This window comes from Peromyscus leucopus, chromosome 16_21 (genome assembly GCF_004664715.2).
Source record: "Peromyscus leucopus breed LL Stock chromosome 16_21, UCI_PerLeu_2.1, whole genome shotgun sequence".
NCBI classification, from domain to species: Eukaryota; Metazoa; Chordata; class Mammalia; order Rodentia; family Cricetidae; genus Peromyscus; species Peromyscus leucopus.
In genome coordinates, this window is record NC_051084.1 from 32,523,840 (window position 1) to 32,546,991 (window position 23,152).

Below are 23,152 nucleotides of genomic sequence, written 5' to 3' on the forward strand. Positions count from 1 at the left end.
ACTTCCTATAGACCTGGGTAAAACTTAATGTTGGATAAATGTGCTAAAGATTGGTCTTCAGGGGAGCTTTTAGTAGATTGCTTAGTCAGTTTGCTTCTGTTTTAAAAGGTTGATCTGAAAAATCCCTTCTTTTTTTTGGGTAGCATTTTACATTCCATTTTTAGGGGGAAAAAAATCTTACATGTAAGGTTAATTCGTAGTACTTCTCATTCTTTCTACACGACTAGACTTTTGACAGGGTTGAATTATTTGACTATCATAGGTGATGCTGATGGCTAGCCCTAGTATGGAGGATCTATATCATAAGTCATGTGCTCTTGCTGAAGACCCACAAGAACTCCGTGATGGATTTCAGCATCCTGCTAGACTTGTTAAGGTAAAATGAACTATTTGTTTTGATTTTAGTTGTATTTTCCTTTATCTTAGTTCTTATTTTGTTTACACAAAATTGAAAACAAGCACATTTTAAATCTTGTTAGTTTATAATAATCTACTTCCATATACTTAGAGATACTTTTCTTGTTTTAGCATGTGGCTGTATGTCATTTGTGTCTTTCTCGTTCAACTGTGAATGTGATGCTTTATAATCGTAGCCTAGTAAAATCTCTTGGCTGCCCTTAAAGTTTGTATTGAAACATAGCTTGTTTCTTTGAAAGAACTCTTATCTGATGAAATATTTAGAGGATGAGTTATGATGTGTAAATCCTATTCCATTGCTGAAATGCAGTGTGGAACATGATGAACTGAACTCTTCCTTGACTGACAGATACCAGAGGTAGTAAAAATGCTATTGGGAAGGTTTGTACCTTTCCTTTCTGAGTGTCTATTTGTATTTGATGGGCTATGTTATATATGTAAATGATTCTTTGTTTTGAATTAGTTTCTAGTGGGCATGAAAGGCAAGGATGAAGCCATGGCCATTGGAGGCCACTGGTCTCCTTCGTTGGATGGACCAAACCCAGAAAAAGACCCCTCTGTGTTGATTAAGACTGCCATTCGTTGTTGTAAGGCTCTGACAGGCATTGATCTAAGTGTCTGCACACAATGGTAAGTACCAATTCATTTCTTGATTGATTAGGAGTGCTTTTCTAATAGTTTATGTAGCTGTTCTTGTCAATCAGCCTTTCCCCTTTCCTTATTTTATCAACACTGGTCGTGCAGGTAATCTCAAAGGAAAATCCCCATTTGTAGCAAAAGTTTATTTGGTGCCAAAAATGTTTTGGGGAAGGGGCATTAAGAACTAATCAAAATACACCGAAAATCTAAATGTTTCATTATGCTGTTCTTTGGAAATTGGATGAATGTTGAAAAATACTTTTCATTTCATGTATAGCTGGAGAAGATCGTCCAGAGAGAACTTCATTTCATTATAATTCCTTTGTTATATAAAGTGATGTAGTTGCCGATTATTTTTGTTCAGCCATATTTTCTCTTGAGGCTTATTTGTCTTGTGTACTGTAGTGTATTTCTTACGATTTAATTGAGAATATTCTTTTTTTAGCACATGAAATCTGAACAGCTTTCCAGCTTCTTCAGGTATTTTCTAAAGTATGGGTAGCTCTGTAAGCACACCAGCAATGTTTGTGGAAATGTATTCTTTTAACCAATAAACTATGACACAAATGTACCAAAAGAGGAACTATGGCTTCTATAATTTTTTTTTTCTTTAGACCAACCTCAAGTTCTTGCAGCAAAATTTCTTTACTTGATGTGCTACAAGTGAACTAGGGTCTTTAAAATGTATTGTAGAATTTTTTTTCCAACATGCTTCTTCCCTTGCAACAGGTACCGTTTTGCAGAGATTCGCTACCATCGCCCTGAGGAGACCCACAAGGGGCGTACAGTTCCAGCTCATGTGGAGACAGTGGTTTTATTTTTCCCGGATGTTTGGCATTGCCTTCCCACCCGCTCAGAGTGGGAAACCCTCTCCCGAGGATACAAGCAGCAGCTGGTCGAGAAGCTTCAGGGTGAACGCAAGAAGGCTGATGGAGAACAGGCACTGAACGCTAATCCCTTTTCTATTTCCGCTTCTCACAGGCACAGGAACACAGGCACAAATGCACACCACACACTACATAACAGACACACATGGAGGAACATAACTGGTAACAGCGACTGGTAATCCAGCTTTCAGCAGGGTAGTTGTATTTTCTCTTCTCATAAACCTGTCTGCTCTGCCAACTGAAATTTACGAGTGCTGAGACCTCAGAGAAAAAGTTGTGCTTATATTGCACAGAACTTTGTTTTTATCATAGGTCTATTTGCTGGAATCTGGGACCAGTTGTTGAGCAAGGTTCAGTATTAAGCCATTTTAAACATTTTGCCATTTTCTCAAATTTTAAAAAATTTTCTCTTTCACGGTCATCAGTTCTAGTCATGGATATTTGAAATTGGACAACCACAAGTCTGAGACATTTGAAATTTCAGGCTATGTGGCAACGTCTTGGGTGCATTTCAAAGGTCTGACTAAATCAGTCTTTGGGTGGCTTGAAAATTGGGGCAAGATCACACACTGTGTGGTTAGTGGAGACCGGCAGTGTCTGTGTATCCCTGATATCCTTTGTGTTGTAATTTATCACCCTTTTGTGTTTCACAGATCTGGCTTTGATTGGCTGATGTCTTTGTGGTCAGTTAAAAGTGGTAGAATGTGTGTATGTGGACTTGCCTAAAGAATAACTTTAGGAGAAGACAATCTGAAACATTGTGACCTTGCACAGATCAGCAACAGACTTTTAAAGAATAAATGACTGACATTGGAAGATTTCAGAATGGTAATTTTGTTCTCAACTTTGTGTGCTAGGATGAAGAAGAGAAGGATGATGGCGAAGTGAAAGAAATCTCCACTCCTACCCATTGGTCCAAGCTTGATCCAAAAGCAATGAAGGTAATGGAAAACGGTGCATATTATGTAGCACACAATAGCACGAAGTGAGACGACTTTAAAATTTTAAATTTCAGAACAGAAATTAGTGTGTTGAGACTGAGAGAAGTGTTTCAAGTAGGAAATCGTCAACCTGGGTGTGGTGGCTCATATCCATTATCTCAGGATTTGGGAGGCAAGAGCAGGAGGATTGCCGTGCATTTCAGGAGAGTGAGGTCTAGGATAGCCTAGGCTATAGAGTGAGACCCTATCTTTAGAGGGGGGGGGGCACGATGGCCCACACACCTTTAATTCCAGCAGAAACAGGCAGGTCTCTGAGTTTGAGACCTGTAGAGCTAGTTCCAAGGCAGACAGGGCCACACAGAGAAACCTTTCAAAAACTCAAAAATAGATAAGTAAATAATATAAAAGGGTGTGGGGCATTCAAAATGAAGTGCTCTAGTTTTCTATAACTATGATGTATTGTGCCTGTACATATATAAATTATGAGGCTGTATGTATAGTTCCGATATATAGTATCTGCCAAGGCTTCCAGTATAATTATGTTGACAGCACTGTTTTCTGGTTTGGAAAGTGACTAGGATTGCAGGATTTTTATGCCTAAATAAGGGAGAATAGGAGAAGAAAAAGGTAAATCTGGCTAGGTGGTGGTTGCGCACATCTTTGATCACAGCACTTGGCAGAAGCAGGAGGATCTGAGTAACAGCCCTGGCTGTCCTGGAACTCACTTTGTAGATCAGGTTGGCCTCAAACTCACAGAGATCCCGTCTGTTTTCCTCAGCCTCCTGAGTGCTGGGATTAAAGGTGTGGGCTACTACACCTGGTAGTAAATTTGATTTTTGTAATCAATTTCAAAGTGAAATGTAGGTAAGTTTACCATTAAACTGGGAAAGAAAATAAGAACTTAAAAAAAAATCTTTGATTAAGACAGCTGTGCTAGGGTTTATTAATAGTAAATCTGGACTAGTAATCATGTGGTTCTGCCTCTGTGGGCCTTTAATTTGATCAGACCAGATACTCATCCTTACTGATCATTTGTATGACAGCTATATTTTTAAGACAGGGTCTCAGCCGGGCGGTGGTGGCACACGCCTTTAATCCCAGCACTTGGGAGGCAGAGGCAGGCGGATCTCTGTGAGTTCGAGGCCAGCCTGGGCTACCAAGTGAGTTCCAGGAAAAGGCGCAAAGCTACACAGAGAAACCCTGTCTCGAAAAACTAAAAAAAAAAAAAAGACAGGGTCTCTCCATGGCCTGGGACTTGATGTGTAGACCAGGCTAGCCTCAAACTCAAATCCACCTGGCTTTGCCTTCTGAGTGCATGTTAGGGCACTTGGCCTCATTACTTGGATTTAATATTTGATACTCTTTTAGTTATATTTTGTTTTGTTGTTTTGTTTGTTTTAACATTTGGGGAGGTGGCATTAGCTTACCACAACACATGTGGAGACGTCAAAGGACGACTTGTGGGTGCTGCTTCTCCTTTTCTGTTACGTGAGTTTCAAGGATCAAACTTGGATATCAGGTGCTTTGGCAAGTCACTCTACCTGTTGAACTGTCTTGCCAGGTATTTTGTAAAAATGGTTTCATTTATTTTTAGTATAGAGTCTCATGTGACCTAAGGTGTTCTCGAGCTTGCTATATGGCTGAGGATGGTCTTGAACTTCTGATCCTACTGCTTCTACCTCCCAAGTGCTGTACCAACAACTCCATGTCCAACAACTTGTATGTGTATGTAGGAGGCATGTGTGTATATGCAACACATACATGCGTACCTGCTACCTGGAAGTAGAATTGCAGGTGGTTGAGCCGGCGGTGGTGGCGCACACCTTTAATCCCAGCACTCGGGAGGCAGGTCAGATCTCTGTGAGGTGGAGGACAGCCTGGTCTACAGAGCAAGTTCCAGGTCAGGCTCCAGTTGATCCTTGAAATAAGGTCTTACTATATTGCTCAGGCTATATTAAAACTTTTAGTCTCTAATGGACCTTCTATTTCAACCTCATGCATATTTGGGTCTATAGGCATGTATCATACTTAACTAAATGAATCTTTGATTTTGTTTTTTGTTTTCACTCTGTAGCTCTGGCTGGCCTCAGTCAAGAGTTCTGCCTACCTCTGCCTCCAGAGTGCTGAGATTAACGATGCATATCATTGCACCTGACTTGAATCTATAAATTTCTTTATTTTAAAATATGTGCCAGGCAGTAGTACTGCATGAGTTTAATGCCAGAACTGGGGATCACTTGAGTTTAAGGTCAGCATGGTCTTCATTGTGAATACAGAGAAACCTTGTCTTGAAAAACCAAAAAAAAAAAAAAAAAAAAAAAAAAACCAAAAACACCCACATAACTAAGCATAGGGGTATATGCATTCCCAGCACTTGGACCGAGCCTAGAGAGTCCTGAGTTTGAAGCCAGCCTAGTGTATATAGCTAGACACTGTCTCAAAGAAAAAACAAAACCAACTTGTATTTCTTTTGATTATTAATAACAAATACTTTCCTTTTTCAGTTACACATAAAAAATTTACTCATGCCTATTCAATATAACCTAATAAAATTCATAGGCAGGGACCAATGAACTATCTTAGTGGATAGAAGCTTTTGTCACTGAAGCTCATGATTTAAATTTGATCCCCAGAACCTATGTGGTGGAGAGTCCGCTCCCAGCAGTTGTTCTCTGACCACTACAATAGCACACCCTCCCCTAAATAAATACATGGGATAAAATGTTTTCTCAATTTCTTTCCTTCTAGCTTCTTTCTTACTGAGTACAAAGTTTTTGATGATTGCTTGGTTTTAATGTGTTACATATAAAAAGTATATATTGTCCTTTTTCACTTAGCATTAGTTTTCCCAGTGTAATATTTATTTGGTTTTGTTTTTCAAGACATAGTTTCTCTGTGTAGCCCTGGCTTTCTTGAAAGTTGCTCTATAAACCAGGCTGGCCTAGAAATCAGAGATCCACATGTCATCCTCTCGAATGCTGGCATTAAAGGCATAATGTCACCATGCCCAGCCCCAGTGTAATTATTTTTAAACATTATATTCTCTTCAGTATGGATTCTGTGTTTTGTTAAAATATTTATTTATTATTATTATTTAATGTGCATTGGTGTTTTTACCTGCATGTATGTTTGTGTGAGAGTTTCAGATCTGGGAGTTACAGACAGTTGGGGCTGCCATGTGGGTTCTGGGAATTGAACCTGGGTCCTTTGGAAGAGCAGTCAGTGCTCTTAACTGCTGAGCCACCTCTCCAGCCCTAAAATACTTGTTTTTGCCGGGTAGTGGTGGCACATATCTTTAATCCCAGCATTCAGGAGGCAGAGGCAGGTGAATCTCTGAATTTAAGACCAGCCTGGTCTACAGAGTAAGTTTCAGGGTAGCCAGGATTACAGAGGCTCTGTCTCAAAATAAAAAAACAAAAACAAAACCAACATTTCTTTGAGATAGATTTTTCACAGTATTGCCAAGCTTGGCCTCATGCTGGGATTCTTTGTGTGTGCCACCTCACCTGGCTTAAAATAGTCTTAAGCATTTTACAACTTGTTTGGGGGTTTCAAGAGTTGGCTAAGTACTTAAGAGTGAGTATTGCCTCTTTAGAGGACAGGAGTTCAATCTCAGCACTCACATAGGGCAGCCCACACCACTTGTAACTCCAGCTCCAGATTGATCTGATGCCTATGGGCACAAGCACTCATGTACACAGACATATGCACATACCTGTAATTAAAAGTAAAATAAAGCCAGCAGTGGTGGCATGTGCCTTTAATCTCAGCACTCAGGAGGCAGGGGCACACGGATCTCTGTGTATGTGAGGCCAACTTGGTCTACAAATTGAGTTCCAGGAAAGCCAGGGCTACACAGAAAAACTGTGTTTTGAAACAACAAAAACAAATCTTAAAAAAAAAATATTCGAGAGCTAGGTTTGATGATATGTGTCTGTTATCCCAATAAATACTTGGGAGGTGAAAACAGGAAGATCTGAAATTCAGGCCCTGCCTCTGCTACATAAGCACTTTTGACCAGCCTGGGCTACACGAAACTGTCTCGGGAAAACAAAAGGGTCAGGGTGATGGCTCATTGGTAAACATGCCACTATGCAAGCCTTCACGAGTAAAGTTGATTCCAGGAACACAGATAAAACAGCTGTGGTGGCATCCGGAAGGTAGCAGAAATGATAGACCCAGCCTCAACATGGTGGAAGGCAGGAACTGCCTACTGGAAGGTTGTCCTCTGACCATCATCACAAGTGCCCCGGCCAGTGTGCCTTTGTGTACATACTCAAGAGCACAGGTTTTAAATTATTTTCCAAAAATAGTCTATCATTTTGCCTTTTCAAAAAGCACTGGATGGTCAGCATCTCTTGCACTAATTTTGGCTTTTTGAAACAGTGTCTCACTGTATGTAGCCCTGGATTGCATTGCCTGAAACCTCCTATGTAGACCACACTAGTCTTGAATTTACAACTTTTAAGGATCAGACAAAAGAGAATTTGTTTTTTTATATCATACTTTTTTTCTTCTGTGTTTTTATGCTCCATATATTTAGGTAAATGATCTCCGAAAAGAATTAGAAAGTCGAGCTCTTAGTTCCAAAGGACTAAAATCCCAGTTAATAGCTCGCTTGACAAAACAGCTTAAAGTAGAAGAACAGAAAGAAGAGCAGAAGGAATTAGAGAAGTCTGAGAAGGAAGAGGAAGAGGAGGATGATAGGAAGTCTGAGGATGATAAAGAGGTATGTAGTCCACATTTGCGTACTGTAATGTTATTAATACTGTGTAGAGGGAGTTCTTGGAACATGTGACAAGTTGTGTATGTATGTAGTTTTGAGTTATAATTTAAATACAGTAAAATACAGATTTTAAAAGACTTTTTTGCTTTGCTAGCTCAGGCTGGTCTGAACTGAGTACTCAGTACTCATGAGGTAGAAGATCTTAAAATTGAGACCAACCTGGGCTGTGATGATTGCTTTCCTTATCAAAAGTGGTGGGTGGGAGGGCCTGGATGGGTGGCTCCGGAGGTAAAAGCTTTTGCTGTGCTAGCAGAGGGCCTGGGTTCAGTGCCCAGCAAACACCAACATGATGGCTCACAATCATCCTTAACTAGTTCCAGGGGATCTGTTGCATCCTCGATGGAGAAAGGAAAGACCCATAGAAATGAAGCTGCAATCACAGGGGGTTTCCTAATCAGTACCGCTGCATCCCGGAACCTTACCTGTCCTGTTCATGGAGTCCAGTGTGGAGGAAAGTTTGGCTAGTCTGGGTATGAGATCTCGGTAGGTTAGCCATCTTAGGCTGTAAACACCCAGGAGGAGCTAACTGAAGCTGCTAGCCTTTACACACACTGATCTGATCCATAAACGCTCATATACAGACTCCAAGTCAAACTTTGCCATTCCTCTTAAGCCTGGCTCATATGAGTAACAGCTTGTCCAATTTACCATGGGCCAGCCTTGCTCATGTCAGAATACACATTAAATCAGCCCATCCGCTACTCCCTATGGGATCTACTGCCCATTTCTGACCTCAGAGGGCACTAGGCATGTAGTTAACATAGGTAGGAAGACCAAACACTTGTACACATAAAGAAAAAAGAATATAGAGCACAAAACTCAAAATAGCTTGCCAGAATTTTTGTTTTAAAAGGTCATGTAGTTAATGAATTTCAAAAGAAATGTAGATGCTGTCCTAGAGTAAAGGAGTTTAGTGAGACATGACAAACCAACCTTTTTTTTTTTTTTTTTTTTTTTTGGTTGAGAGGGTATCACTGAATAGTTCAGACTGGCCTAGAACTCACTGGGAAGCCCTCCTGGCTTAGATCCTGTGACTTGGCCTTTGCTTCTTGAGAACTGAGGCTACAGACATGTGCCTGGCTCAGAAATCAATGTCTTTAAGTTTGAGGACCTTGGAGTGTAGCTCTATGGAAAGGCACTAGTCTAATGTGCATTTGAGTTGGATCCCATCACTGGGGAGAGAAGAGAGTTCTGGGGTAGTTGGGAAATGTGCTCATCGAAATGGAGATGATAGTAGATAGACTGAGGATGAGCCAGTGGTTCAGGTAGTACAAGGACCTGAGTTTGGAGCCCGGTGCCCTGCAGAAAGCCAGGCCTGGGAGGACGTGTGCCTGGAACGGCGGAGCTACCTTGAGTAGTGCATCCAGGAGGCTCTCCTAAGCTCACTGGAAAGGGAGGAGTAAAATTCATGTCATTTTCTTGTCATAGTTGTTGTTAGTAGGTATCTTCAGCCGTAAGCCTAGGAGAGGCAGACTAGGTAAGTGTAGGTCAAATTCACTCTGTATTCTACTTTTCGGTTTAACTTCTCAGATGATCATCATTTCTTAAGACAGCTGAGTGGACACTGGCCCAAATGAGAAGGGAGCAGAGGGTACAGGCATAGTGAAGGCAGAGATGCCGGGCTTTCCTGTCCTCTCCAGACAGCTGCAAAAACGAGTCAGTCAGTGTTGTTAGTAAAGTGGCCTTGAAGTCTTTTTTTTTTTTTTCCCCTCCTTAAGGTTTATCTATTTTATTTTTATTTGCAAGAATATTTTTTCAACATGGTGCACCACATGCTTGGTGCCCACAGAAGTCAGAAAAGGATGCTGGGTCTCCTAGAACTGAAATTATGGATGATTGTGAGCCCCCATGTGAGTGGTTGGAAAAACAAACCTGGGTCCTCTTCAAGATACATGCTCTCAACCACTGAGCCCTCTCTAGCCCAAGGTCTTTTTTTTTTTTTTAATTTTTATTATTAGCGTGTGTGTAAGTGAAGAAATTTCACACCTTGGTTCTCTTTCACCTTGGGTTAAGGGGTGAGAGGTGGGCAGTGGATACTTACTTGGGTGTTTAGGCTTTCATAGCAAGTACTATTCCCCATGGTCTTTTCACTGACTTTTGAAGTCTTTCAAGAGTAAGTAGATTGAGCCTGGTCGTGGTGGCACACACCTGTAATCCCAGCACTCGGGAGGCAAAGGCAGGTGGATCTGAGTTCGAGGCCAGGTTGGTCTACAAAGAGAGTTCCAGGACAGGCAGGACTGTTAGAGAAACAAAACAAAAAGAATGACATAAATGGAGGCGGTGGCACAGAACTTGAATCCCAGGAAGCAGAGGCAGGTGGATCTCTGTGAATTCCAAGGCCAACCTACTCTACATAGTAAGTTCCAGAACAGCCAGAGATATATAATGAGACCCTGTCTCAAATATACAAAAGAATTCATTTGTATTTATTTATTCTGTGTGGGATTGAACATGCCACTGAACTTGCCCAGAGGTCACAGGATAATTGCTGGAGTTGATTTTCTTCTTCTACCCTGTGGGTCTGGGGGTCAAACTTAGGTCATCAGGGTTGGCAGCAAGGTCCTTTACTCACTGATTCACCCCTCCCCCCATCCCCCGTTTTAATTGACTTTTTGGGATAAGGTACTACTGATGTGACTCTGGCTGGCCTGGAAGTCTCTATGTAAACCAGGCTTGTCCTTATGATCCTCTTCCTGTCTCTGACTCTTCATGTGCTGTGATCACAAGCATGTGTAGCATAGTTCCTTATTGGTTTCTTGTTTGTTTGGTTTTTGAGACAGGGTCTCTGTGTAGCCCTGGTTGTCCTAGAACTAACTCTGAATGTAGACCAGGGTGGCCTTGAAGTCAGGGATCGGCCTGCCTCTGCCTCCTGGGTTCTGAGATTAATGTCCACCAGCCTTGCCTTCGTATTGTGATACCTCAGCTGACAGACAGCAAGTCAGTGCTTCCTCAGTAGCACCAAGTGAGAGAGATTGGGCATGAAGGGAGCCAGCCTCTGCTCTGGCAGACTGTCTGCTAGGCCTGGTGATTCTGGGGACTTCTTGAGGACATTTCTTGTGACAACAAGAAATTTACTATGTTCCTAGGCAGTTTGTGGAGTTTGTGGTTTCTTGTTTTATTCCGTGGGTTATAAATATCTTTTGGATGATGATACTGTTCCAGAGCCGGCCAGGGCTTGAGTCCTTCAGCTTCTGTCGCTGCTTTAGAGCAGGATAGGGTGTGTACTGTCCATATCCTAGCTCAGGAACAGACTGTTTCCTCAGGAAAGCTTGGTATCCTTTAGTGAAGTTATTTTTGGTTGTGAGCCTAGCCTTTAACGGCTGAGCCATCTCTCCAGCCCTAGTGAAGTTATTTTTAAAAGTCAGATTTTTCTTTGACACTTCTGCTAAGCTTGACAACAGCAGTTCAATCTCTAGAACTCATAGTGGAAGGAGAGAAATAATTACCTGTCTGCTGACCTCCACACAGGTGCTCCTGCCCCCTTAAATAAACCAGTGTAACCAAGGAAAATGAAGAAAGAATCAAGAGCCGTAAAAGGTTCTGTCTCTGTTTTTAACCATTATTATCACTGTAAGAAGTCAGAGGATTTTGATCTTTGTTTTTTTGAAACAAGAACTCACTCTGTAGTAGAAGCTAGCCTGATACTCACTCACTCGAGGTCATCCTTCTGTCTCTGCCACCAAGTGTTGGGATTGCAGTCATGAACCACCACACCCAGCTCCTTTATTTTATTTTATAACTAGAGTACATTTCAGTACACATGCACTTTGTACATGGAAGCCTCATCGTGCTTTAAAATCTCCCATGTCCAGGAGGAAGAGAGAAAGCGACAAGAGGAAATGGAACGGCAGCGTCAAGAAAGAAGGTACATTTTGCCGGATGAACCAGCCATCATTGTCCATCCAAACTGGGCTGCAAAAAGTGGCAAGTTTGATTGCAGCATCATGTCTTTGAGTGTCCTTTTGGATTACAGATTGGAAGATAACAAAGAGCATTCGTTCGAGGTAATGTTAAAGTTGGAATTATCCAGATGATGCCCACAGTTGTGACTGACTCTTCAATGAATTTCTTGAATCCTTGAGTGTTTCTATGATTGTTCCCATTGTTTGTGTCGTTTGGGCACCATTGTTTGTGATGAGAAAGTCAGATTTATCCTCTAAGGTCTCTTACTAGACACAACAGACCAACTTTAGCTGTCCCAGTCCTTTGCTGTGGTTTTGTCTTTTTTTTTGCTGTAAATTACCAATTAGATGTAAGTTATTCTTTGTTTTTCATTTTGGTTTTTTTTTTTTTTTTTGGAGACTATTTCTAGTAGCGCCCTAGCTGATCTTGCTGTATAGGCCAGGCTCTGTCTTCTGTGCTGCAGTCACAAACCTGTGCTCCTGTGACTGTCCTGTGGGCATTCCTGAGAGGTGTCAGGAGACTCATACCTTGTGTGTCGCATTGTTTCTTTGGGTGGTTGTTCTGTCACTGTGTATGTCTGTGCTTGACATGTGTGTCTGACGCCTGTAGAGGCCGGAAGAGAGGGTCAGGTCCCCTGGATCTGGAGTTCCAGATGTTTACAAACCTCCATGTGGGTGCTGGGAATCAAACTGAGCCATCTCTCCAGCCCCTAGTTGTCTTTCTTAAGGATGGTGTAATGTTTTATTGTTTTCTTTAGAATTAAAATACCATTTAATGGATTTGAAAATTTTGTGACTGCTTGGATTGTAAGAGAAAATAAGTGGTATTATCTTTCAACTTGAGTTTGTGTTCTGTTTTGCCTGTCTCTGTCTCTCGTCTCTCTCTATCTCAACAGGGTCTTACTACATAGTTCTGTCTGGCCAGGAACTCGCAGAAATCCACTTGCCTCCCAGGCATGCACCACCATGCCCAGCTCCTCTCTATTGGTATTGAGCTCAGGGGCTCATGCATGCTATGCAAACCTCTACCACTGAGCTACCTCTCCAACCTGTTTTTACTGTTAGTAGTCTTGCTGAGTCTTCAGGCTGGCCTTCAGTTCAATCTGTAATCTAGTCAGGCCTTCAACTTATGATTCTTCTGCTTCAGTATTTTTAGAGCCAATTACATCAATGCATCACCAAGTATAACAATATTTACATTCTGTTTTCGGTGTGTTTGTTCTGCTTATATGGTTCCAGTTTTTGTTTGTTTGTTTATTGTGAGATGGTATCTCATGCCACCCAGTCTAGTCTCAAACATGCTATTTGGCTCAGGCTGGACTTGAAGAACTCATGATCCTCCTCTTTTCTACCTTTGTATATGGGATCACAGGTATACAGCACTATACCCAGCTCTAGTTTTTTGAGTCAGTCTCATGTGACCAAGGATAATGGTGAACTGTTGATCTTCCAGCCTTACCTCCCAAATGCTGAGTTTACAGGAACATACTACCATGCTTAGCAGTACATCTTTTTTTTTTTTTTTTTTTTTTTTTTTTTTTTTTTTTTTTTTTTTTTTTTTGGTTTTTCGAGACAGGGTTTCTCTGTGTAGCTTTGCGCCTTTCCTGAACTCACTTGGTAGCCCAGGCTGGCCTCGAACTCACAGAGATCTGCCTGCCTCTGTCTCCCAAGTGCTGGGATTAAAGGCGTGCGCCACCACCGCCGGCCAGCAGTACATCTTTTACACAGAGCATAACAACATGAGCTTGTAATGCCAGCATTTAGCAGTGTGAAGCATATGGAACATGAGTTCAAAGCCAGCCTGCCGTACCATAGAAAGATCTTGTCTTTAAAAATATTTTTTGGGTGGTGGTGGTTGGTGCACACCTTTAATCCCAGCACGTGGGAGGCAGAGGCAGGTGGATCTCTGTGAGTTCAAGGCCAGCCTGGTCTACAGAATGAGTTCCATGACAGCCAAGGCTACACAGAGAAACCTTGTCTAGAAAAAAAATTTTTTTTTAAATGTTGTTCTTTGAGGATATTTATTTATTTATATACAGGGTCTCACTGTATGGCGGTGGCTGGCCTGGAACTCATAAATAGACCAGAGTGGCTTGGAAGTCACAGTTTTGCCTGCCTCTGCCTCCTAAGGGCTGGAATTAAAGGCGTGCACCACCACCACAACTAGTTCTTTTGAGGATTTCATAGTCTTGACATCATTCACATCCATTTTTATAGTGCTTGATTTCTTCTTTATCTCCCTCATAAAATATTAACAGCTCTCCTAGAGGTATAGATAATATGTGTGGCAAGATAGTGCATGATATATGATTAACTGCTGGATTTATTCAGTATTTGTATTGAATTTGTCTGGATTAATGTTGGTGTCTTTTTATAGGTTTCATTGTTTGCAGAACTTTTCAATGAAATGCTTCAAAGAGATTTTGGAGTCAGAATATACAAATCATTACTCTCTCTTCCTGAGAAAGAGGACAAGAAAGAAAAGGAGAAGAAAAACAAAAAAGATGAGAGAAAAGATAAAAAAGAAGAAAGGGATGATGATACTGATGATCCAAAACCAAAACGGAGAAAATCAGGCGATGATAAAGACAAAAAAGAAGACAGAGATGAGAGGAAGGTCTGTAATTTCCAGGATAGGCAACAGAACTTAGAAATATGCACTTCTAACCTCTAGACGGGAACCAAAGCCAAACTGAAAGTGTTGGATATTGTGTTGGGTATCTGAGACAGGTCATGAGAGTGTCTCAAAAAACTAGAGCTTGTGTAATCCTATATATCAAAGGTGGAAAAGGAGAGTCAGGAGTTCAAGTCCAGCCTGAGCCACATAGCAAAGCCTAAATATCTATAGCTAATTTTCTGCTTTCTTTTCCTCCTTCCCTCTCTTCCTTTTCTTTCTTTTTATTTTAATGTATATGTTTTGCCTGTATGTGTATCTATGCTCTGTGTGTGTGCATGGTGACCGTGGAAGTCAGAAGAGAGTGTGGCTCCCCTGAGATTGAAGTTAAGTTACAGATGGTTGTGAGCTGCCATGTGGGTGCTGGGCAGGTTCCCTGGAAGAGCGGCGGTTCACTGCTCTGTATGTCTGAGGCAACTCTCTATCCCTTCTTCCTTTTTTTCTGTTTCTCTGTCCTTTGTCTGTCTTGCTGTGACCTGGGACCTCCTCATTCTCCTGCCTTCACCTTCCAAGTGCTCAGATTGTGGACATGCCCACCATGCCATCCTTGAATAGGTCACTATGTTGCAAGAAATCTGTAATTGGACTTGTTACAAACACATCCATTTAATGACTTCGGTTTGCTTGTCTGTCTTGTCATAATATTGGTTAATTTTAAGGCATCTTAAATTACAGAAAGAAGAAAAAAGGAAAGAGGATTCTAAAGATGATGATGAAACGGAAGAAGATAATAATCAGGATGAGTATGACCCGATGGAGGCGGAAGACGCCGAGGATGAGGAAGATGGTACGCAGTAGGTGACCTCAGAACTGGAGGACGGGCCAGATAGTTTCTGCTTTCCCAGTTTGTGGAAGACAGTCTCACTGTGTACTGATAATGGCCTATGTACCCAGGGTGGCTTTGGGTGACACTCTTGCCTCACTGTCCCAAGTGAGAGCTGTGACTACAAGCTCATCCTGCCACATCGGGCTGTTGATTTTAATTACCAATTGAACACTTGATGGTGTTGGCCATGTTTTGTTTCGTCAGTCCTTGTGGCATGGTAATTTTAGAACATTTACTATGGCTCCTATGGAAGTCAGGACAGCTTTCAGGAGTCGGTTCTCTCCTTTACCATGCGATCTGGGCATTGAACTCAGGTTATCATGCTTGCAAAGCTAGTGATTTATCCACTGAAGCATCTTGCTGGCCCTTGCTCCTCAACACTCGGAGGTCTTGAACCTGTCACTTAGTGCTCTTCTGTTAGGAGCCTGGCACTGACGGTTTCTTCTGCCATCCTCTTTCACATCCTCAAACCTCCTGAGATCTGTGCTCAGCTCTTTCTTTCTCACTGAGGCCTGTCTATCCTGGTGCCAACCTTACGTAAAATTGCTTTGTAGATGTTACAGAGTGGTCTGCAATGTAGCATTATTTTCCTTATGTCTTCTTCCCCATTTATATATTAGTACTTAAAAAATATTTTTAAACTTAATTTTATGTGTGTGAATGTTTTGACTGTATGTGTGTCTGAACCTCATGCATACCTGGGGCCTTTGGGAGTCAGAAGAGGGCGTTGGATCTCCTGTACCTGGAGTTACAGACAGGTGTGAGTCACCATGCTGGTGCTGGGTATTGAACTGGATCCTCTGCAAAAGCAATAAGTGCTTTTAAAAAATTCTGACCCATTTCTTCAGCCCCAGAAAATGATAGTTTTAACAAATATTCAGTGTTTGAAGTGGTGACCGATCTTATTAGTAATCACAAGGGTAGATAACAAGGTATGTTTTAATTAAGTTGATCAAAATTGTCCAGCCCTGGTATAGCAGATCTTTAATCCCAGCTGTTTTGGAGGATTAAGGCAGGATAAATTCAAAGCCATCTTGGACAAGGTAATAAATGCCTATCTCAGAATTGGTAGTTTGCCAGATGTGGAAAAAGGTTCCATTTAATCCCCAGAACTAGAAAAAGGGATTTTTTTTTTTTTTTTTGGGTCAAAAATTAAGATGTTCTTTTGTGTTATGTTACTAAGGGTCAAACCTGAAGCTTTACATATAATAAATCGGCAAACATTCTACCACTGACTTATATTCCCAACCAGAAAAGTAAGATACTCATTGTAAAGGTACCAGTTTTTTGTTTTGTTTTGTTTTTTGCTTCGGAGCTGTGGACCGAACCCAGGGCCTTCCACTTGCTAGGCAAGCGCTCTACCACTTCGCTAAATCCCCACCCAGCGTTGGAAGATTTATGTGCCTGTTATCTCAGCACTTTGAAGGCTCAGGCAGAACTGCTGTGAATTAAATGCTAACCTGTGCTACATAATGAGACTATCTAAATTTTTAAAACATATAGTGTAATATTTTTTATTTATTTGTTTTTAAGAAAGGGTTTGCCTGCCTCTGAGAGCTAGGATTAAAGATCTGTGCCACCACACCCAGCTTGTCTTCACCTTAAACTTGAAGATTTTGTATTACATCTGGGTTTCTGTGCCCGTGTTTCAGTGGGAGGACAACTTGCAGAAGTCCGTTTCCCCATGTAACAACTCTGTCGGGTGCAGTTGGTGGCAAGTCCCTCTGCCTGCTGAACAAGCGCTCTGGCTTCCTCTTTTGTGTGCTCTTTGAGCTTCTGATGTGTACGTACAGGAGCAAGCCTGGTGATCAGAGGACAACCTTGGGTTCTGGCCTTTGCCTTTTACCAGGGTTTGAGACAGTTTTTATTTGCCACTGCATACACTGATCTAACTGGCAAGGAGCTGTCAGGGATTCTCCTGTCTCCACCTTTACCTCACCAGAGCAATGATGGGATTGTAGACTCAAGCCATGGTATCTGGCTTTATCTGGTCCTGGGGACTCCAACTCAGGTTCTCGTGCTTGTTAAGCAAATGCTTTGCTCACTGGGCCTTCTCTCCACTAATCATGTAGTGGTGCACACCTTGGATTCTCAGCACTAGGGAGACTGAGACGGGGGAGGGCTAGTTTGTGTTATAGAACACCAACGGTTCAAAGAAGCAAGGGGGAAGTGTTAGGTTTTGCATGTATTTATAGATGGGCTGAGAAGATGGCTCAGTTGCTAACGAGCTTGCTGGGCAATCATGAGGACCTGAGTCTGACTCCCTGAGTACTCACGTGACATTGTACTAGCAGCCCTGGGGAGGGTGACGACAGCTGGATGCCTGGAGCTCATTACCAGCCTAGTCAAACCAGCGAGAGACACTGCCTCAGTAAGATGCAGAACAGTCCAAAGACGCCTCACATGAGCCTCTGGCCTCCACATGCACAGGACACGTGTGCACACACAAACTCCTACATAGAGAAATCAGCAGTTTGATTCAGTAAAGCAGTGTTTCCTTTTCCTCCAATTTTTCATTTTATGTGTATGAGTATTTTGTTTGCATGTATGGCTGTGTATTGTTAGTATCTTGTAACTAAAGTTATGGCAGTTATGAACTGCCATGTGGGAATTTATAAGTTTCCTACTGGTTTTGCTTTGTTTATTCTTTTGAGACAGAGTTTCTCTGTGTAGCCCTAGCTGTCTTGGAACTCTTCTTTGTAGAACAGGCTGGCCTTGAACTTACAAAGTTCCTCCTGGCTCTGCTTCCTGAGTACTGTGATTAAAGGCCAATGTCAGCACCACCCGCTTCTTCTTGTTTTTTCTTAACTTTTCCTTATAACATCAAAACTTTTTATTTCTACATGATTTTTATATGTCTGTCACTTCATCTTTGAAGAACTTCTGTAACGGAAGCATAATCTGGGTTTCTACGAGAGTTGGAAATGTCTGTGTGGTAAGTTTTTTCTTCTTTATTTTGTTTTCCAGATAGGGAAGAGGAAGAAATGAGCAAGCGAGACGACAAGAGAGACGTCAGCCGCTACTGCAAGGAGAGGCCCTCTAGAGACAAGGTAGGTTTCTGCCGCCACTGCTGCTGCTTACTCTTCTTCTCTTCCTTTTCCCTCCAGAGGTGTTTATTCCATAGCACATTCTTCAGAAAATAGTGATTTCCTTACCCGACATTTACTGATTTTAGGGTATCTGTGTTTGTCACAGTTCTTTCATATTCGTATATAAAATCCACTCATTTTACTAAAATGAGACAAAGATCTTTTTAAGATTAGTGATTTCATGTAGACACAGCCTTGATTTCTCATTCTTCCATGATAGTAAAACTGTATACCGTATCTTCTGTTCGACCATTCTAGGAAAAAGAGAAGACTCAGATGGTCACAGTTAACAGGGATCTACTGATGGCCTTTGTTTATTTTGATCAAAGCCATTGTGGTTACCTTCTTGAAAAGGATTTGGAAGAAATACTATACACTCTTGGATTGCATCTTTCTCGGGCTCAGGTAATTGATCTTGTGAATTTAAAATAAAAGGAATTTTCATAACTTATTTTTTTCTTGTGGTCCTTGGAAGCTAGGGCCTCAGTCATCACTAGACAAGTGTTCTTCCACTAAGTTACATCATAGCTCAGGAACTTTTTATGAGGTTACCCTTCCAAAAGGGGAGACAGGAGAATAAATTCATTTCACTTATCTAATATTGTAAGTACTAGCCATCTTTCCTGTAGTCTTTTGAAATAAGTCTCACTTTGTAGCCCAGGCTGGCTTTGCCCTTGTGGCAATCCTGCCTCAGCCTCTTAAGTCTTGTGTTTACAGGAACAAGCCACCAGGTTGGCCTTGACCCTTTTTTTTAATATAAACTTTCTAGAACATTAACTTTTTTGTTTTTTTCCTCAAGACAGGGTTTCTCTGTGTAACAACAGCCCTGGCTGTCTTGGAACTCACTCTGTAGACCAGCCTGCCTCGAACTCACAGAGATCCGCCTGCCTCCTCCTCCTGAATGCTGGGATTAAAGGTGTGCGCCACCACTGCCTGGCTAGAATATTATCCCTTTTAAAGAAACTGTCTTTGGGGCCAGCAGGATGTCTCTCAGTGGGTAATGGTACTTGTTGCCAACCTGATCATCTGAGTTTGATTCCTGGTACCCAAATGACAGGAGAGAGCCAGCTCCTGAACGGTTACTTCTGACCTCTGTGTGCTTAGACAGACACAACCCATACACACACATATTTGCCTTTTAAAAAAGTTATTGCAGGGAAGTGGTGGCGCACACTTCTAATCCCAGCACTCGGGAGGAAGAGGCAGGTGGTTCTCTGTGAGTTTGAGGTCAGTCTGGTCTATAAATTGAGTTTCTGAACAGTCAGGGCTACCCTATCTCTTAGGGGCTGGAAAGATGGCTCAGTGGTTAAGAGCATGCACTGTTCTCTTGCAGACAGTCCACAGCCCCAACACTCAGGTCAGGTGGCTGACAACTGCCTGTAACTCTAGTTCCGAGGTATCCAATACCCCGTTTATGACCTATGCAGTTGCCCGCATGCATGTATGCACACTAACACACATATGTAAAAAAATTGGTTTTTTGTTTGCTTGCTTATTTTTTAATTTATTTTATTTTATTTAATTTTGTTGTTTGTCGAGACGGAGTTTCTCTGTTTAGTTTTGGTGCCTGTCTTGGATCTCGCTGTGTAAGTCAGGCTGGCCTGGAACTCACAGAGATCCACCTGCCTCTGCCTCCTACCTGAGTGTGTCACCACCGCCCGGCTATTTATTTGTTTTTGAGAGCATGTCTCTGTATGTATCCCTGGTGTGGAACTTTCCTGCCTCTGGCTCTTGAGTGCTGGGGTTAAAGGCATTCACCACCATTGCCCAGCTGAACCCATTTTTTAAAAGTAGTTTTTACTTTTGAGTTCTCTCCTTCTTCCGTTCTTCTTTCTTTTCCTCCCATGATACAGAAGGCCCTTCTCTCCATTAAGAACAAAGTTTGTTCACTCTTTCCTTAGTTCTCTTCCTCAGGACTAATAGAGAACCATTTCTAGAACTTTTTTTAAAAGTAATTTTTATTAATGCCAGAAGAGGGCATCAGATTGTTGTGAACTACCATGTGGGACTTGAACTCTGGCCCTCTGGAAGAGCAGCCGGGATTCTTAACTGCTAACTTACCTCTCCAGCCCCATTTGTAGAACTTTTTATCTTACTCATATTTATAGACGATGAAATTGTTCTGTATATATAGATGGGGCCCTTTTTACTCACCAGTTTATCATTGGTTCTATCATAAAAATGGAATATAGCGGAGTTTAGTGACTCATGTCTGAAAACCTTGTGCTTGGGTGTCTGAGGCAAGAGGATCACTGCAAATTTAAGGCTCAACTTGACTAGAGTTTTAAAACATATAAGAAGAGAAAATAGACTTACATCATTCTTATAGCTGCTTAATAGTTTGTCATATATATTTCATAATTGACATAGTCTTCCTATTGCTGGTGGAGGGTTTGTGTGTGTGTGTGTTTGGAGAGGGTGGTTATTATAGAGCCCTGGATGTCCTGGAACTAGCAGAGATCTACCTGCCTCCACCTCCCAAGTGCTGGGATTAAAGTTGTACACCACCATGCCTGGCTTTCTGGTATTTCTTGTTATTTGGAATTAAACATTATACTTTAAAGTTTGGATTAGTGTTTCTATCATACCTGTAATATTAATACTTGGAAACCTTGGATAAGAGTATTGTGAGTTCAAGGCCAACCTGAGTTGCATAGCAAGATCCTGTCTTAAAAAAACAAAACACTGGCCAGACGGCTGTGGCACCCTCCTTTAATCCCAGCACTCGGGAGGCAGAGACAGGAGGATCTCTGTGAGTTCGAGGCTAGCTTGGTCTACAGAGCGAGATCCAGGACAGGCACCAAAACTACATGGAGAAACCCTGTCTCTTAAAAACCAAACCAAAACACTGGGTGGGTCATGGTAGAGTACACCTTTTATTCCAGCACTTGGAAGACAGAGGCAGGTGGACCTCTATAAGTTCAAGACCAACTTGGTCTACAAAGTGAGTTCCAGGACTGCCAGGGATAGAGAGAAATCCTGTCTCAAAACCAAAATGAAAACACTGGCCTTATGAAATGGCTCCTTAGGTTGAGATTCTTATCCCCAAGCCTAATGATGTGAGTTGAATCCTGAGGACCCATGCAGTGGAAGCAGAGTTGATTCTTAAGATGCCCTCTGACTTCTAGACATGTACATGCACATGCACATGTATTCACATATAAGGAAAATGAACACTACCAACCACTACAGTTTTTTTTTAAATAACTTAAATGACCAATTTATAGAGAAAATACTTGTCTAATACTCTAAACTGAGTAATAGTAAATAGCTTAGAAAACGATCACAGTTGATGCTTACTGTTTTTGAAAACTACAACACAGTTGTGGGAGAATCAAGAAATGTGCTTCAGGGCTGGAGATGACTCAGTGGTTAAGACCACACTCACTGTTCTTGGGGAGAACTTGGGTTCTCTTCACAGCACCCACGTGAGATGATGCACAGCTGTCAGACCTGCAGTTCAGGAGTTCTGACCCCCTCTCTGGCCTCCTTGGGCACCTGAAACACATGCGGCTGCACAGAGACGCAGCAGGAAATGTCCACAGCTGGCGTGTACGGTGGCACACACTCTTAATCCTACCACTCCAGAGGCGGAACCAGGCAAGCAGGGCTACAAGAATAGAAAAATGAAATGGACTTCAGCCTGGAGATCTAACTCAGTAACAGCCATTCCCCAAGTCTGGATGAGGCTCTAGCTCATACTGCAGGGAAATAGAGTATTTTCATCTTATTTTTTTGTTTATTTGCTTGTGTAATGCGTAAAATAATTGAATTTTCATCTTTTTGTTTATGTGCTTGTGTAACAGGTAAAGAAACTTCTCAATAAAGTAGTACTCCGAGAATCATGCTTTTATCGGAAACTAACAGACACCTCGAAAGATGAAGAAAACCAGGAAGAGTCAGAATCATTGCAGGAAGACATGCTAGGTTGGATACCTTATGATGTGGGGTCTTCTGTTGTGTTTTGTCTCTAGAGCCCTGCTGGCCTTGAGTTAGGATTCCCCTGCCTTAGCCTCCCGAGTGCTGAAATGACGGGCAGACACTAGACACTGGCCAGATCTTGCTCCTTGTCTGTCTTTGTAACCATATTCTTCATAAGTTGCTATAGGAAAATGTTTTATATTCTAGGAAACAGATTATTACTTCCAACACCGACAGTAAAACAGGAATCAAAAGATGGAGAAGAAAATGTAGGACTTATCGTGTACAATGGTGCGATGGTGGATGTTGGAAGTCTCTTACAAAAATTGGAAAAGAGTGAAAAAGTAAGAGCTGAGGTAGAACAGAAGCTCCAGTTATTAGAAGAAAAAACAGGTGAGGATGTTGTTGGCTGTGCTGGTGCTTTGAGGGTACTGGAATGGCACAGTGTATACGCACAGATAAGCCATCACTGTTAATGGTGTGTGTGTGTGTCTGTGTGTGTGTGTGTGTGTATACCCACCCTCCAAGGTAGGGGCATCAGATCCCGATCCTTTGGAGCTGGAGTTTCCTACAGTTGTGAGCCATCTCAACGTGGATGCTAGTAGCTCTGGTCCTCTGCAAGAGCAGCATGTCCTTTTACTGCTGAGCTATCTGGTCAACGCCTGGCTTTAGTTTTCATGATTTTGCTGCTTAGCTTTGTAAGAATCTGCCTATGTGTGAGATGTTGAGATAGGCTCTTACTCTGTGTCCTCCCAAGTACTGGAGTTATAGGCCTGAGACACATACCAAACCTTTTTGATCTTTTCTAACCTCTTCTAGAACCACATAAGCTTGACTGTTTTCTATTTTCTCTAAATACTCATCAAAAATGGAACTTGTGCCAGGCACAGAGTGGCAGATGGATTTCTGTGAGTTGGAGAAATAGTCTATATAACAAATTTCAGGCCAGCCAGAACAGCTACAACTGAGACTCTGTCTCAAAACAAAAAGAACCGTCAAATTGGAAGTAGCACTATTGAAAACTGTTGATAGTTTTTTTCTTTCTCTTTTTTTGAGACAAGGTCTCACTT

General features: G+C 41.8%; 1 protein-coding gene and 1 non-coding gene across 5 annotated transcripts in view; both read left to right on the forward strand.

The window, feature by feature from the left end:
* Ccar1 (cell division cycle and apoptosis regulator 1) overlaps positions 1 to 23,152 on the forward strand; it is a 51,906-nt gene that overhangs the window by 26,562 nt on the left and 2,192 nt on the right. For 3 of the 4 annotated variants that reach the window (XM_028881109.2, XM_028881108.2, XM_037200048.1), the window contains 12 exons: positions 263 to 376; positions 881 to 1,047; positions 1,786 to 1,996; positions 2,801 to 2,884; positions 7,428 to 7,613; positions 11,483 to 11,674; positions 13,950 to 14,189; positions 14,922 to 15,033; positions 18,040 to 18,122; positions 18,420 to 18,566; positions 21,968 to 22,088; positions 22,290 to 22,475. In XM_028881109.2, coding sequence (XP_028736942.1) covers positions 263 to 376; positions 881 to 1,047; positions 1,786 to 1,996; positions 2,801 to 2,884; positions 7,428 to 7,613; positions 11,483 to 11,674; positions 13,950 to 14,189; positions 14,922 to 15,033; positions 18,040 to 18,122; positions 18,420 to 18,566; positions 21,968 to 22,088; positions 22,290 to 22,475 — 1,843 coding nt within the window. The remainder of the gene's footprint in view (positions 1 to 262; positions 377 to 880; positions 1,048 to 1,785; positions 1,997 to 2,800; positions 2,885 to 7,427; positions 7,614 to 11,482; positions 11,675 to 13,949; positions 14,190 to 14,921; positions 15,034 to 18,039; positions 18,123 to 18,419; positions 18,567 to 21,967; positions 22,089 to 22,289; positions 22,476 to 23,152) is intronic. The other variant, XM_028881110.2, reaches the window with a different exon arrangement.
* On the forward strand, positions 687 to 751 carry LOC114701140. Its single transcript, XR_003735790.1, has one exon. It is a non-coding gene; the product is annotated as a small nucleolar RNA SNORD98 (small nucleolar RNA).